The 17,303-nt window shown below is 52.8% G+C and overlaps 1 protein-coding gene across 2 annotated transcripts in view; it reads right to left on the bottom strand.

Moving 5' to 3' along the window:
* LOC123351673 (SLAM family member 8-like) overlaps positions 1 to 17,303 on the bottom strand; it is a 23,270-nt gene continuing 5,967 nt past the window's right edge. The window contains exons 2-7 of one of the 2 annotated variants that reach the window (XM_044991198.1): positions 10,340 to 10,681; positions 8,477 to 8,770; positions 7,690 to 7,809; positions 6,718 to 6,806; positions 4,067 to 4,191; positions 1 to 2,755 (exon numbers count right to left, since the gene is read on the bottom strand). In XM_044991198.1, coding sequence (XP_044847133.1) covers positions 4,075 to 4,191; positions 6,718 to 6,806; positions 7,690 to 7,809; positions 8,477 to 8,770; positions 10,340 to 10,681 — 962 coding nt within the window. In that variant the 3' untranslated portion in view covers positions 1 to 2,755; positions 4,067 to 4,074. The remainder of the gene's footprint in view (positions 2,756 to 4,066; positions 4,192 to 6,717; positions 6,807 to 7,689; positions 7,810 to 8,476; positions 8,771 to 10,339; positions 10,682 to 17,303) is intronic. The other variant, XM_044991197.1, reaches the window with a different exon arrangement.

A 17,303-nucleotide genomic window follows, 5' to 3' on the forward strand; every position in this document is an offset into this window, starting at 1 on the left:
AGGGAAGCAAGAGAGACCAAATTCTCTTTTCTCAGCGCAAGAATCGGAGCATTTTGGTTCACACATCACAGGAAATAACAGGGTGAAGAGGGACTCACTGATCAGCCCCCCGATCCAAACACCCCACTGCTCTCCGGCCAAGGGGGTGAAAGCAGCATCTGTCGCCATTCACGGCAGGTGCGGGTGCTCGCTGCTTCAGGAGAACAGGCCCAAAGAGCTCCAAACCATACTGGGGTCCCAGCAATCATGCAAAGGCCCCTCGCCCGCTCCCTCCAACAGAAAACACCCGTAGAGGTTGGCTGTAACTGTGCATACGTTTCCTTGTATTTGCATGAATAGAGCATAAATCATCCAATGCTTTACTGGACAGACTAATCTAACCGGGGACTGAAGCCAGGGCAAAAGCAGGCTTGGAAACACTTCAGCGGAGGGGGCTACTTCTCCACACACACAAACCACCGGCGGGTTTCCCGGGAGAGGCCCCTGTCTGTTCTCAGTTATATTACAAGGAGGCCTGGAGTCGCCCACTGAGATGAGGGCCTAGGCTCTGCTAGACAGAGACAGTCAGTCCCCTGCGACCCCCCCAGTGAGTAGACAGGACAGACAGGAGAAGGGAAGCCTGGCGATCCTCCAAGCACCAGACCCCCGCTGCCTTCCCCCGCCAGAGCTTTTCCCAGTTAGCGTGTGGGAGGTGGGTCCGGGATCACCGCGTGCTGCCCAACGCCTCTCCCCATCTTGCATGTGTCACTAGGGAGCGGAACAATCCTGCTCACAGCTGCCCAACCAAATCCAGCAGCAAATTTGCTTTTCCTCCCCCCGGCCCCTGAAAGATTTTTGGGCTTTTGATTTCCCCTCTGAAGAGCTTCTCTGAACTCAAAGGGGAACTTTCCCGGAACACAGGACCATTTTGTGCTGGTCTTCCGGGTCCTTGAATGTCTGAGGGTTGCTTAGCAGCTCTGGGAGATGGTTTCCATGGTGTGAGTGCTGTAAACGGCAGGGGGGTGGTACTCGGCACAGATGTCTCAGCACAATTAGTAAGGGCAAGGCCAGGCTCCCAGTAACAGAACACCCTGGGGCTAGCGACCGTCCTTAACACCCGCACCGCTGCCCCTCCGCCGTTCCCCTCTGCAGGGAACCACCCCCCAATAGGAGACACACTCATTGTCCTTCCCGGTAATTCCCTGCTGCGAGACTGTGTCCTCTCTTCCCTGGCCAAGCAGGGGCGTAAGGGGGAAGAGCGTAAGACCTTCCAGATCTCGGGTCGCCCCTCCCTAGACGTTACCCCTATAAGCAAGAGGGGACATGCTCCCTTTCAGGGACTGCAGTAACTTATTGCTCTGGAGGGCAGGTGAGGCTGGAACCAGACTCCTGACTCCGATTCCTCCTTGAGGTTGCACCGGGCAGGGCTCAGCTCCGCCCTGCAGCATGTGCCCCTCAGGCCGAGCTTCAGGACCTGCCCCAGGGCCAGGTTCTACCGCCCTCAGCGGCACTTTGCTCCGAGCAATCCTAGCGATCCCAGGGGCAGAATCTAGCCCCGACTCTTTAAGCTGGTCAGTTTGTCCCTCATTAATCTCGCTTCTGCCAAGTCACCCTCAGCTCCCTGGATCTTCCTCAACACCTCCCCCCGGGCTCAGCCAGATTAGCCCTGGGAAGAGCCTGCTGCGAGCGTGATATTCTGTGCTGCTTTTCCGCCAGCCACGTGTAGCTTTGCCCCTGCGCCCTTCTGCCTTGCGGTAGTCGGCACGCGGGGAGATTTTACTTTTATTTCTCCCACGGGATCCAGACTGTTTTGCGGCAAACCGCAATCTGACTGCCATTTACTCAGCCAATTTCTACCGATCAGTGAATCCCCGGTACCCTCAGTCAGTCAACCCACTGTAATTCAGACACACTCCTATCTTCCTCTCCTCTGCCTATAGCTCTCCTCCCCCCCCAAGCCACAGCACCATCTGTTCCTATTTCTACTTCAGAAAACTTCCCTTCCTCCAACGAGCACAAAGAGAACAGGCCCCCGGATCCAATGCCTCAGTCACATGTACATCGACCCCGCAGGGCTTGCATTATCAAACGGAATAGATAAATAAATACATGGTGCATCCAAGTCCCTCCCAGCCCACGGCCCTGCCGCATCACGCAGCCAGAGCGGTGCCTCCATCCCCGGGGAGCCCATTTTCCGACGTTGCTTCTTCACAGTCATGCAGCTAGCAGGCCAGGCTCAGACAAGAGTGGTTTCCTTCTCGGCACAGGCCATTCTGCACCAGGGCGCATTGCCTCTCACCACCCTCCTGCTCCGCGGTTGGTGACGGGACGCTGCTCCTGCTGGAGGACAGTGCACCAACCATGGAAAGATGGGCTCCATCCGGCTGGCTAACGTGCTCTTGCAGGGGGGGCGGCCGTGCTGTGTTCTCCACCTCTCCCCCTGCACGCGGCGAATGGGCAGATGTCACCTTAGCCCGCACGACCCTTTGCTTTTGCAGGCGCCAGTGCTGAAGCTGCATGTCCTGTTCCCTCCTCTGCCTTCACTCGGGTTCCTCCTTCCCAAAACAGTTGCTGAGGGCGTCACACACGAGGTTCCGAAACAATAGGGGTGGCGGGGTGGGAGGCGTCACGAGGCAGGCTCCAGAGCTGGAGAAGGTGTCTTCTCCCATTCGGGTTCGCGGGTGGAACTGAGACCGTTCAGCTACAGAGTTTGAGTGGGGCACACGGTGCACTTCAAAGCCCTTGGTAAGCTCTGATACGCCACCTCCTCTGGTTCCTGCGGGGAAAGAGAGAAGGTCTCAGCGCCTGCCCAACACGCCTCCCCCGCACTGCCTCTGTGTCCTAAAGCATCGGCATGAAATGACTCATCAGACGGGCCCCGAGTCTCAGCTGGTGCCAAACAGCACCTCTCCCCAGAGCTACGCGGAGTTACAGCAGCTGATGACCTCGCCCCGTGCAGCACGCCCAGTCCCATGTTCCCAGGACTGGCACTCAGAGGTGCTGGAACTTGGGGGGCTGCCGCACCCCCTGGCTTGAAGTAGTTTCCATCGTATACACGGTTTACAGTTTGGGTCAATGGCTCTCAACCCCCCTGCCCCCATCCCAACCTGTCTGTGAAGGAGATGGGGGGATTGGAGGGTCTGTTCTCTTCTCTCCCTCCATCCGTCTCCCTGCAGTCAGTGGAAGCTGCTGGAGCCCAGCACCTCCGAAATCCAGGCTCTGCTGGCCAGGTTTTCAAGAGCTCCCCACACTCAGCCAGTCCCGTTGTCCTCAGCAAGCAGGGAGGGGAGTCTCCATTATTCTCAAGAAGCAGGAGATTTCTCTGTTTTCCCAACAGGAGCTGCCAAGTGCTGAGCTCTCTTGAAAATCCGGCACCTCTCGCTGGGACCCAACATCTGCCCCATCCCAGGACAGGGGCTGCTTCTGAAAATTTGGGTCAAAGGCCTCGTCCGTCTTCAGTGCTGCAGCGGTTTGAGGAAAGGACGGATTTGCAGCCAGTTCAGTTAAACGGGTGCTAGCTCCCTGTGTGGATGTAATCTGATTTGAAACTGGTTTGTAGTGAGTGAGTTCGTCAGTTCCTCATCCAATTCAGCTAAATCGACAAACCGGATTTAAAACAAATTAAGAGCATCCACTCAGGGGCTTGCACTGGTTGAACTAAATTGGTTTTTCAAGTGGTTTAAATTAAGCCACTGTGACTTTGGCTACAGACAAGGCCAGCCCCTTGAGATGTGGCCCAGCAGACAGAGACTCAGGAGACCTGGGTTTTATCCCTGGCTCTGCTACTGGCCTGCTTGGCAAGTCACTGCCTCACTCTGTGCCTCAGTTTCCCCATCAGTGAAATGGGCATAAGGCTCCTGACCTCCTTTGTAAAGTGCATTGAGACCTATGGACGAGAAGAGCTAGGCACGACCTTGTTATTCCAGTGCTGGGTAAACAGCAGCAGCTGCGGAAGAGCATCTCAACCCCTGGATGCTTTATCGGAGTCCAGCCCACTCTCCAAACCTTTCCAGGTCCTTCCCCATCCCCCGCGCTCTCCCTTGGCCACTTCTTTAAACACGTGGACAGAGAGCAGCACCTCCCTCACCTGGGGGCCTATGTGACCTCCTCGGACGTGTTCTCGGGGGTCCTCTGGAGCGTGTCGTAGATGGTGGTGATTAGAGGCTCTTTCTGTGGGCTCCGCTCCGTGTTATTTTCCAGGTGACGTAGGCCCTGAAACCAAAGCAGACGCGTTGGTTATTGGAAGGACTTTGCAAGCCGGTTTCTCTGCAGATTAATTTGCTAAAAATTCTCCCCCCAAATCAGCAAGGGTTGAATGTGCCGAAGCACAGATTTCTACCACCTGAGCTAGCAGAGCAACTCCATTAACTGGTAAGAGTTGTAGGCTGTTATCCTCTAGGCAGACCAGAGCGGGACATGACACACAGTGCTGTTACCCTCGCAGCAGTGGACACGGCTTCATCTCATCCCTCCAAACTCAAACCTCTATGCTAAATGAGGAAACCCTGGTAGGAACATTGTTTGTATGAAGTGTTTGGTCCTCAGTCCTTGCAATGGGTTGATGTGTCTGTAATGACCCCACCATGGGTCCTCAGCATGGATAAACTCAGCACCTTCAGCCTCAAGAAGCACAAACCACATCGACTTGAGCTAAAGTAACAACACTATTAACCAACAGCAGTAGTAGGTTGTTATCCTCTCTGCATACCAGTCACTAGAGGGAGACATGGCACACTTGGGCAGCTGGGGTTCATGTTCACATAACACTGTCTTGGTGCAGCATGTCAACCTGTGGCTGCACCAGTGCATTCTGGGATCCTGGAGCCACTGAGTATACTTATACTGAGTGCCTTATACTTCTGCTGTCAGCAAAGACTACTGGGGAGTTTCCAGCCTGCATTGTGGGACAGGAGGCATCTGAACCCTTGGGCCTCCTGGCCTCTCCATCAGTGTATAGACAAAGACTTGTGTGTGTATAGACAAAGATGGAGAGAGAGAGAGTGTGTGTGTGTGTAGACAAAAAACGATGTGTGTGTAGACAATGATGGGGTGTGTGTGTGTGTGTGTAGACAAAGACAGTGGATGTGTGTGTCTGTGCATGTGTGTAGAGACAAAGACGGAGCCTCTGTGTGTGTATAGACAAAGACGGAGCCTCTGTGTGTGTGTGTGTGTGTATAGACAAAGACGGAGCCTCTGTGTGTGTGTGTGTGTGTGTGTGTGTGTGTGTGTGTATAGACAAAGCCGGGGTCTGTGTGTGTGTGTGTGTGTATCGACAAAGCCGGGGTCTGTGTGTGTGTGTGTGTATAGACAAAGCCAGCAGATGTGTGTGGGCACCTGTCCACATTCCCCACATGTGCAGTGCCCGCCCGGAGAGCTCCTCCGTGTGCAAACACAGCCAGATGGCCGGCTGGCCTGCTCCCCTCCCGAAACCTAAACAAGGAGCAATGAACGGGCCAGTGCGGATGTGGCGTAGGACGACACACTGAAGGCTCCTAGGATCTGTCTTCACCCCACAGCGCAGCCGGGTTAGCCTCGCCCGGCTCTGAGCAGGCACCCTGCAGACCCCCGCCCCTGTTACTGAGTCTGCACCCACGCTGCGAGGACTCCTGGGGACAGATCCCCCGGCTCTTAGCGCTGCCGTGAGCCCAGCCGCCCTGATTCTTTCCCAGTGGTTTGTGGGAGAACTCGTCCATCCTTCGGGGCATGCAGGGGATTGTGGGAAGGCGCCGGAGGGCCAGGCGGGCCGTAGCCTGCAGCGATGCCGCAAAGCGGGTGGGGGAGCGGCCTGAGTGAAAGCAGCACCCTGGCTCTAACCACCCCGCATGGAGCCAGCTAGTGCAGGTTCGAAAGCGCCACTGAACTCAGGTGAGGGGGTTGTGTGTGGACGGGAGGGGGTTAGGGGCAGCCCGAATAGGAGACATACAAGGGTACCCCCCAGCGAGGTACACACCCGGGGGAGATCACACCTCCAAAGGGGAGAGAAGAGACCTACACACCGCGGAGAGAGCAACACCCTTCCAGGAAGGACACATGCACCCATTAGAAAGACAGCCCCGGCCCCCAGAATGGAGCAACACCCAGAGAAGCTGCACGTGCACTCAAATGACAGCTGCAGCCCCGGAGGAGAGGCACAAGCCAGACAGGGGAACAGCATGCAGCACACAGGAGCATCACGCGTCCACGCATGCACACAACCCAGCCGAGAGAGAGACGTCGTGCAGACACTTACGCATGCCTCCCTGGGCGTAGAGCCGGATGCTCCCCAGAGGACGGACGGACGGACGGACACACACACAGCAAAGAGCAGCCACGCCCAGACCGAAGAGCGACACAAGACAGAAAAGAGCAACGCACACGCCAAAGAGAGAAAGAGCCCACCCACTACTCCCTCTCCTCCTTGCGCCAGGCAGCTCGTGGTTGACAGAAGTGATAATTTCTGCTGGGCAAAACAGCAGCACTTGTTGGCCGTAGCAAGAGGATGTAACTTCCTGCTGCGGCCTGCAGCTGACACAATAAGGATGTTTAAAGAGGGAGTCAGAATCCCGCCCCAGAGAGCTCGCAGTCCAAACGCACAAAGGTGAGACATCTAGAGGGAGGATCTCTTTCCGACAGCCCTGCCTGCTGCATCACTTACTGCTAATGTCTAATGAAAGAGTCTCAGCCGTTCCCCTGCACAAGGCAGTGCCGGGGCTCGGCAGGGAAGGCTGCTGCCGGATAACCTCAGCTCAGAGCACTCGCCTGGTCATTTCCTTCTGGGGGACTCCTCAAGATCTCAGCGTACTGCGGGTCGGACGGACTTTCTTCCACTGGGCCCGTGGGGGTGGCAGCTGAGGAAAGAGAGTGAGGTTAAGAGAGGAGCGAGAAAAACCAAGTTCCAAGCAGCCCGGATTGTCGGCATCTTTGCCCGTCAGGCCTCACGTCTGTGGTGAGCTGAGCCCCACCGCACAGCTCCAAATCCACAGAGCCACCCCCACAAAATCACGGGCAGGGAATCCATGCGAGTCCTTCTCCAGAGAAGACGCAGTCAGGCATGTTTGATGCTAAGATGCTGGATCCTGGGAACATTTGGATCCATAGGCACCGACTTCTGCTCCCGCCGGTGGGTGCTCAACCCGCCTCTGCTCCCAGCCCCCATTCCAACCCCTTCCCCAAATCCGCTCCCCCCCGGCCCTGCCTCCTCCCCTGAGCGTGCCACGTTCCCACTCCTCCCCCTTCGAGAAGCGCAGGGAGGTAGGTGGAGGAATAAGGACGCAGGAGCTTGGATGCTGGTGGGTGCAGAGCACCCACTAATTTTTCCCCAGGGGTGCTCCAGCCCCGGAGCACCCACAGAGTTGGCATCTATGTTCGGATCATAATGAAAAAGGGGTTAAGGCCTTCACTATGCCGGGCATTGGGCCTATTCTCCCCATGGCCAACTCTCATGAGTTTATCGTGAGCCTCATGGTACTTGGAATGTTTCTTAAAGCCCCAGCTCCTGGAGTCATGTGATTATGGGAGAGTCTTGGTGCTCCTTAAAAAAAAAAAAGCCAGATTCTAGCCCCCTTTGCAGAAGAGAGTTCAGATCAGAGCCCTGCACAGGGCTATTATTTCATCTCGCTATTACGGCAGTGCATCCTGCGGGATCCCAGTCCTGCTGCGGGGCTCTCGTTCGGACATCACGGCAGAGTCCAGCCCTGGTGCGAGCGGTGGGCTGGAAAGGGCTTTCCTTACCTGGGTCAGCTGACTTCTCGTTGTTCATCCGCCAACACCAGACGGCAGTCCCAAGGCTTAGCACTAACAGGAAGAACGTCAGCACAATGTACCCCGGCTTCGAGAAGGACGCGTCTGCATCTGGAATGGCAGAGGCTGGAGGTTAGCGGTATCCCGCCAGGGCTTCTGGGTAATGAAGAGCCAGGGCTTAACGTCCCCTAGCCATCAGGCCGTGGCTGAAAGAGACGCCGCTCTGGGGCCTGAGCCGAAGGGGAACCTTCAGCGGCTGTGGGACAGACCCGACTTCAGACTCTACCCCCAGCAAGGCCATTTGGTCCCAGACATGGGGGTGTTATTTGGTCAGATGGTGCCTCTCTGAAGAATAACCAGACCCAACGATGACTGAGCTGGATACAAACCAACGACCCATTCGATACCCAAACCCCCTGAGGCACGCGGTCCTTTTCTACGCTGTGTAGCAAAGGGGTCAGTGTTTCTTAGGGCAACTCCTCACGCCTCTCATCACCGTAGCCTCTGGGCAGCATGAGCGAACGTAGCATCAGGACACCGCAGTGAGGTAGAGTGGCGGGATCGTCCCTCATTTTTACATACAGGGAAACTGAGGCATGGGGAGGGGGAGAAGAAGTGGCTGGACCCAGGCCACCTAGCAGGTTAGTGGCTGAGCTGGGAATAAAAGTGAGGTCTCTCGAGTCCCAAGCTGGTGACCTAACCACTAGACCGCACTCTCTCCCCGAAACAAAGCGTCAAGTGTTGCCATCAACACAGAGACAGGCCACAAACCCCTCACCTCCACTGCGACAGATGCTCTGCAGGTCGAAGGAGACGATCTTCTGATCCACGGGGTTGCTGACCGTGCAGGTATAGGTGGCATTCAGGGAGCTGGGCTGCAGAGACAGCTGGAGCCTCCTGCCATCAGGGGAGAGCTGGTGCCGACCTGGATCCAGCTCCTGGACCGGGTTCCCTCTCCCCCAGGAGATGCTCACGTTTCCCTTCCCCGAGCCCTGGCACTGCAGCGTGACGTTGCACCCCTCCAGCGTGCTGGCGAGCAGCTGGCTCCGGATCTGGGGCTGCGGCACTGGCTCTGTGTTCAAAGACAAGTGACACTCGGCGGAATCGGATACGCTCCAGTCACCGTGACAGCTGATCCCTGCTGCTCAGAGCCCCTACACCCCATTCACCCCGACCCCGACCCCGGGCAGGTTGGACGTTCCAGAAGGGAAGAGAGTGACTGAGCGCGCCCTTAACGAGGCTGAAATTCCTCGAATGCAGGAGTTCTGAGTATCAGCGGGGGAGCCGTGTTAGTCTGGAGCTGTAAAAGCAGTGGGTATTCACCCACGACAGCTCATGCGCCAATACGTCTGCTAGTCTATAAGGTGCCACGGGACTCTTTGGAGTTCTGAGTGTAGCTCAACAGCACGGACCAGAAGACAGGCAACCGTAGAGCATAAACACAGAACAAAAGGACACTCCCCCCCCCCCCCCCATGAGCCTGCCATCTCTTTCCTCCGGCTTTTTCTTTTTTTCTTCACCACTTGGGGGAGCAAAAAAGCTGGAGCCGGCCCTGGTTTGGGTGGTCCCAAGCGCTAGGTAAACAGTTCACCTCCTGTTCACCTGGGAAAAGGGTAACGGGAGCGTCCGGCTGCTCAGTCTAAACAATGCCCTTGGGGTTGTTTAACTTCTCAAGCAAATAAAGAAGCAGGGGAGAATTTTACATGAGACATACACGAGCTGGACCTGTTTTATACACACAGCAAAACCCCCACCACGCACACGCCAAAATCGTGGAGCTGAATCTCTCAGCAGGACTCTGTATTACCAGCCCCCAACCTTGAAAATAAACCATGAGACAACCCCCCCCCCCGACCCCCACCGCCAAATCAAGAAAGATGATTTTTAAGCCAGAGGTTTTTGAAGCCAAACCACACATTTTCCTTGCCTTTGGCATCACTCCTGTCACCATTTCAAGCTTCTCTCTGCAACCAGGAGGATGAGAAATATTTTTTTGGAAAGGAAAGCTGAGAGTCTCATGCGCTCACTTGATTCCAGCAGCTGGGGCTTTAAGAGCCACACCAGCTAGGGTGAGAGTTCTGGTAACATTGTTTGACAGGACTGGCTTTCCTGTGCTCAGCGCTGGGAGGGGGAGTCGTTGGGAGGGGGGCTGGTAGCTATGCGGGGGGGAGGGGGAGGCCTGAAGTGGTGGGTGTGGCTGAAGCTCTGACTTTGAGCATCCTGGGTAAAATGTAGGCACATGCAGGGAGCAAGGGCTGGGGTTACATGCTGCTTAAAACCTTTATTGAACCTTAATTGGTGCCTAGACCATGTGCTGGCCCCTCTGCACAGGGGAGAATTTCACCCCAAGTGCACAGAATCATTCGGCAGTGTGGCCTAGTGGATTGAGCACTGAACTGGGGCTCAGAAGACTTGGGGTCTATTCCTGACTGTGCCCCTCTCCTGCTGGGTGAACTAAGGTGTATCCCTGCCCCATGCCTCAGTTTCCACATCTGCAAAATGGGGGTAGTGCTACTGACCTCTATTGTAAATTGCTTTGAGATCTACAAATGAAAAGCGTGAGGAATTATCGTTAATATCAGAGCTTCAGGCACTGTGTACTCCTGGAAACGCCGTTAAATATCGAGTTGTCGTCACTTACCATAGACCGCGAGGAGAAAGGCCTGTTCCTCCACAGTTGCTGGTACTATCTTAATCCGGGCCTCATAAACTCCGCTATCGCCCAGCTCCAGAGCCTTGATCCTCAGCGAGGTCTCGTTGTACTTTTCTAGCCTCTTCTTAAATCTGTCGCTGGGATCGGGTCGCTCAAACTTCCCCGCACTGAACTCAGCCAGCTGGATCGTCACACCTGACCCAGCACGAAAGCTCCATTCGATTTCTTTCACCTTTTTCCCAGGGGATAGATCCACAGACAGCAAGACTGATCCTCCCAGAGTCCCATTCACCCAGCGGTGGGGAGTAGGTGCTTGGGCAACCAGGATATCTAAGAAAGAAGGCAAGGCAGAAATGTTCCAGCCCTCCAGTGTGTCACAAAATAAACAGAAAAGCAGCAGAAAGGAGGTAAATTGAAGCATGGTTTTTAGTTTGCTAAATTCCCCTTTCAGGCTGCATCTCTTAAAAATACCCCCCCCCCCCCGTGTGCTCTGGAAAGTGCATCAGGTTACGTCTACACTGCAGCCGGGGGGTGGGGGCAGGACTGCAGCAGACATACATACCCAGGCTAGCTCTAATCTAGCTAGCTCAGGTACTGAAGCAGCGTGGGCTACCTGGGTACCCAGCGTCCCAGGCAGCTTTCGCAGCCCATGGTGCTGCAGCTTCCCTGCTACTGGTGCGTGAGCTACCTAGATTAAAGCTAGCATGGGTCCGTCTACACCTGCTGCAATCACACACCCTGAGGGCAGCATAGACACTCGCTGAGAATAGAAATGCCTCTGTGACGCATGGCTAGAAAGGGTTAAACATCCTGCCAAATAAATAACCCTCATAAGACATTTGAGGAGATAATATTTCTGTTTTTGTGTATTTACATATGTATGAGTAGGGTGGACAGTGTAATCAACAGTCCCTGACTATGCTGTATTCTGATAATTCAAAGGTCAAAAGAACATCCTGTCATGTAAATGAATTGTAAACATGGGATATGGTACTCATCTCTCTTTGAAATGTACTTTGAATGGTGGAGGAACAAGCAAATGGCCTTATGTTAATTCTATAGCTAAGTACCGGTGATGGACCTCCTTTAAAGTCATCCTAATGACCTTTTGTTCCCTGAGGAATTCCAACTCGTCAATGAAATTGTATAAAAGATCCTTGGGTCCTGATTCTGTCATCTCAGATCTGCTTAGACGTCATCAGGAAAAGTTTGAGTCGCAAGACTGAGGTCCCAGTTATGCTGGTACACCCTGAATGTGAGATTTGGACACTGGAATTTAACCTATGAACTATTTCTGAAATAACTCTTTGCAACTATAAAGCTCACCATCTCTGCTCCGAATCTGAACCTCAGGGAATCGAACTCATGTCCGTATGTATACTGATCTTTTAACCATACCCTCTCTCTTTTTTAAAAATAATTTTAGTTTAGTTAATAAGAATTGGCTGTAGCATGTATTTGGGTAAGATCTGGAACACTCATTAACCTGGGAGGTAACATGGCCGATCCTTTGGGATGGGAAGAACCTTTTCTTTTCTATGTTGAAATAAGATTTACAGAATTTTTCATCAGATTTGACACGGGTACCTGGATGGAGGCCTGAGGCTGGATCACTTTAAGGGAACTGTGGTGTTTGGATTTCTGAGTAACCAGTGAGGTAATAAAGAAGCTGTTTTATGCTGGCTTGGTGAATCCAAGTATCGGAATATCCACCAGCTTTATGGAGATTGTCTGCCCCATTCTTTGCAGTTCACCCTAATTGAGGGACCACGAGGACCCTGGTCACGATCACACCCCGAGAGCGGCGTAGCCACACGCTGAGGAGGAGGGGAAATGCCTCCCTGCGCAGAGGGTTTGCACAAGGCATCCTGCACCACTGGAGTTCTCAGCACAGGGGTTCAGAGGGTGCTAAGTGGCATTATGCCCTCGGTAGTGGCCCTTTGCATGGGGTACATTCACCCTGCACGAGCCTGCAAATCCTTACTCAGTTCAATAGTCACGGAGGCCACAAGGTGTTTAGGCTCCTGACTGCCCTATAGAAGTTTGATGGCATTTAGGCTTCTATGCTCTAGACCGTAGAACGTAGACTGTGAGCTCGCTGGGGCAGGGACTGTCTTCGTTCTGCGTTTGTCCGGCCCCTCGCACAGCAGGATCCTGGTCCAGGAGTGGAGCTGCCAGATAATAATCACAGCCCCATTGAGGTCAAGGGCTTGCAGGGCTAGTTTGGCATGTGGAGACCATTTGGTCAGGGTAATGCATTTCCCCAGATCCAGCCTCCGGTTCACACGAAGACTCTCCTGTTGACAAGGAAACCGGCGAAGATTCTCAGCTCAGCTGTTTCTCTTTAGCCCACGTTCATCAGAACCGCTTTGGTCAAAAAGAACTGGAGCGGGAATCTCATCAGAACGACAGCCCCTGAGATTTCAGGAAGGGCTCCCCAGAAACAAGGCCAAGGCACCTCGCTTTCCTCCTTTGCCCTTGTACCTGCAGAAAGACCGACAGCCGCGAAGCGGCTGGTGATCTGAGACCTCCCTGCTGAGTAATAGTTCAGGGAGCGTGTCTACACGGCCATCGTGCACCATTCGGATACATTTTAGTTGGAGCTGGTCTGGTTGCGTGATCCTCTGTGAAAGCCTAGCCCTGAAATCACCTTGGAGGGAGGGAAAATGAATGGCGTAGAATATATTTTGTTTCTATAACGACAAATGCCAGCCTCATTAAAAGCCAACTAAAGCCTGCTGAGAAATCTGATATTTCTTTGGGATTAGGCCATGGGATCCCCCCACCATCTGGTGCATATGCAAAATGTGTTGACAGGCACGTGTGTGCAGTGTAGGGGAGTTTCGCCCTGGGTGAAGAATGATAGCGGGCCAGCTCAGATGTCTTTGCTGAGGCAAAGCCTCCCTTGGAGTCAGCTGGGGCATATGTCCACATGGTGCAGATTAGCTTCCCTTTATTGAAGTGACTAGGTCCCCCCAGTCCCCAGAAGGTATCCATCAGCACTGCTCCAGCGATTGCTATGGGAATATTCTGATTGACAACAGCAGCGAACCTGGCCCTGGATAAACAATAACTCACACCTGTCACCCCTTAGGACTGGCTAGCTCCTCGAAGCTTCGTCTAGCTCAGCCAGAAGTTACGCGCTGGAGGCACTGGGTGAGGTTCCCAGGCTATGCTCTGCAGGAGGTCAGACTCCACGTCCGAATGGTCCCTCTGGCTATAACAAAAACCATCTATAGATCAGTTCACCTACCACCAAAATGCAGCCACCTCTGGGGTAGGAGAGGGCAGCTGTTTAATACCACACCAGGGTTTCCTCCAATCGGATTTTAAAAGTGTGAAATCAGCCTGTCAGCCGACCAGGTCTGTTCTCAGCCAGCTCCAGTTGGAAGGGAAGGTGCTGTAGGCTGCTGGCCCATCTCCCCAGCTCAGGAAAGGCTCCCACCAGACCCAGCGCCACCAGCAAGCTTCAGCAAACCCCAAATAAACAGCCCCATGTAAACCCAGCAGCTTCCTGCCTCCAGCTCAGGGGCTTCCTGCTCCTGGCAGCTCTTCTCCATGGTCCCCTCCACAGGCCAGCCACTTCCTATGGCTCCTCTTCCTACCTCTGCTCTTTCAGCCTTTATAGGCATCACCTGACCCCTTCCCAGCTGGGGGTGATCATTCCGGCCCCCCTAGACCCAACTCAGTTACCAAGAATTGAGGTTAAGGAAGCAGCTCTGACCTGGGATGCCAGGTCCTGCGTGAGCTTGGACACATCATTTAGGTGCCTAACTCTCACTGAAATCACAGGTGCCTAAATGCCTTTGACAACATGGGCTGCCATTGCTCTGTGCCTCAGTTTCCCCATCTGTAAAATGGGGACAGTCGCACTGCCCTGCTTCACAGGGGTTTGGTGAGGACAAATCCATTAATGAGTGTGGGGTGCCCAGATATTAAGGTGATAGGGAGCCATGAAAGTACCTAGGATTTATAGTTTTAACCCTGGTGCTCTGACTAAATTCCAACTTGGCTGCAGTCTTGAATAATGCTGCTGTGTGCTGTTACACAGCCGCCCTACCCCACCCCAGAGGTGGGCGAAATGATCTCTGGCTATAACGTGGGATGAAAGGTGCCACGTTATTGAATTTAAACCTAGTCCCACAAGCCGTGATTTCCCTTCTCTCGTCGCCAGCTTGGATGGGGAGAAGAAACAGCTGTGCCTGTGTATTAAAGAAGATTAAATACCGACATCAGAGAGTTTACTTCTTATAAACCTTCCCGCAGCCCACATTACAAGCTGCCTCTTTGCATTGCTTTGTACACATCTCTGCATAAGAAGTGCTCAGCATCCGTGGGGCTTTCGTTATGCTGATCCTATTTGTCTGAGACTTCCTTTGATTTTCTTTGCTTTTTTTTTTTCTGTGCTTTAAAACTCTTGTGGCTTTCCTGTGATTTAGCTTCACTCCCCTTGCATGTCACCTGTGTCAAGCTCGCAGGTTTACAGTGATTGTACAGAGAGGAAGAGGTGCCTGGTGGTTAGGGTGCTAAGCTGTAATGTCGGGTCCTGACTCAGGAAAGTCACTAAGCCCGGGCTAAAGGGTCAGATTTTCTCCATCCAGATGTCCCAGCTCTTACAGCTGGGGCTGGATTGTCCGGAGGGCACAGGCCACATGGAGATCCAACATACATATCTGGACATCTAGCCTCACTTGTGGGTGCCGAGCCCTTTTGAAAATCCTGGTCTCTGGGTAAAATCCAAGTCCCACACACAGCTCCCATTGACTTGAACGGGGACCTGGGTTTCACTCATGGCACTTCCCTGAACTGTCCACGGGCAGCACAAAGCGAGTTGGCTTGGGCTGGGGGCCGTCTGTCAGGAATCCCCGCCCAGGAAGGCAGACAAGGCCCCAAAGCCCTAAACCAAGTCAATTTGCCTCATCAGCATTTCCAGACTCTTGGGTCAGTTCCACAACTTGAAAGCTCTGACAGCCGACCTGCACCTGCCTGTATCAGGTCATCTGTGGCCCCAGGTGTGTTTCTTTTGATGTTTCCACCACAAACAAAAACAACATGAATTAACCACCTAGGCCCAACTAACTGTGTTTACCAAACACACAGGAAGGCACCAGGCCTAGCTCCATGCACGCCACTTCTCTGGCTGGCTTCTAAAACGCAGAGCATGGTAAACATTCAAAGGCTTGCAAACTATTTAACAGGATACTACTCGATTCCTGGATGCAGCAGCCCCCGCGACGGTAGCACCCGAGTGCCTCAAATCTTTAATTTATTTAGTCTCACAACACCCCTGTGAGGTAGGGGAGGGTTGGTGCCCCTGTTTTACAGATGGGGAAACTGAGGCATGGAGAGACTAAGCGTCACACGGGACGTTTGTGGCCGAGCAGGGAATTGGCTCTCCAAGGTCAAACACAATTTGACTGGTGAGAATTGGGTGAAATCCTCTGGCTTGTGTTATACAGGGGACCAGACTAGATGATCAAAATGCTCCCTTTTGGCCTTAAAATATATGAATTAAAGTTTCAGGCTAGGGCGCTAACCCCTGGACCATCCTTCCTCATCTCTGGAGCACTTGACTTTATTCATGCTTCCAACTGTATTTAATTTTAGGGATGTTCATCAAGATCTCTGCAAAACACTGCTTGCCACTGTCCTCATCCATTCTCAGGCCAGTTTACCAGAGGCCAGTAGCTCGACTGATGTGTGGGGCTTGCTGGGATACTGACATCCGTTTTAGAACAGGCAACCGTTCTACAGCGACATATTTGGTCTCAGTGGCTCCGTTTGCTGCTGCCACACCATTGTTTGGGGCAGTCTAAGGAAATGATGGTTTGGAAAAAAACAGCCTGTCTGGGTCCCTTTGCTACAATGAAATCGTTTCCTGAGTTTGTCTGCGTGGTGCGATTTTTATCCTGTTTACCCAGAAGTTGTTTGGAACAGGTTAATCTTGGTAAATCCCTGGTCTCAAACTGGAAAAAGCTGACTGCTCATGGGGGAAGAGTGGATCATACCAGAAAGGTCTAAGAGTTGAAAGGGAGAAGCATAAATGCCATGGTGCCATAGGAAGACAGATCAGATGGCAGGATAGATAAATAGATGGGAAAGATCACTGACTAATGATGAGTGATAGAGGTAGATGTAGCATGTAGTTAAAAATTATAACTGATCTGAACCAAGTGATCATGGGGTATTTTGTACATGGATCAGTCCAATTTCAGTCTAATGAAATTAGAACAGGGACGTGCAGTTGTTAAGAGATTTTTTGGATCTGCGTTTGTTCAGTGCTAACCCATTTTTGGTTGCGGCTCGTCGCTACACCAGACCTATGTCCTACACAATTGTGCAGATAGAGGAGAACAAAGAAAGCAATTGGGAAGTGCTACACCATCAGAAATGTCTTTCCATCTTCCTCATCCGCACGGCAGAATCATGAACCTGGGGGTTGAGACAAGCATCCTTTTTTAAAAGAAAAATGGTGACATTATGTTTTGCAGCAGCATATTTTGTAAAAACAGCAAGTTTTAGGAACAGGCTCTCCCTGCTGATCTGTCTCTGCTATTAAATGGTTTCTCTAGGAACTGTGGCTTTGGTGAGAATTATTAGATTTGTGGATTAGCAAAGTGAGAATTAACGGAGGTTCTTCTGTCTTGTTTTACATAAGAGGCCAAGCTCTCAGCTGGTATAAAATGGCAAAGCTGCACTGGGTTCAGTGGGTCTACAGCAGTTTACACCACCTGGGCATCTGGCCCATAACGTTCATGAGCTGTTGATAAAAATCAGACGGTAAATTTGCAGAGACTAGTCTCCTTTCCTCAGACACCTGAAAATCAACAACCTAAGGAAGAAATCCCGATTGTCAGCACTGTTTATTTCTTTGGTGATACAGTTATAAATTCTTTTAAAAAAACAACCCACACAATCAACTGGATTAGATAACACTCTGGAAAATATCTAG

Source organism: Mauremys mutica, chromosome 17, assembly GCF_020497125.1.
Source record: "Mauremys mutica isolate MM-2020 ecotype Southern chromosome 17, ASM2049712v1, whole genome shotgun sequence".
Lineage (NCBI taxonomy): Eukaryota > Metazoa > Chordata > Testudines > Geoemydidae > Mauremys > Mauremys mutica.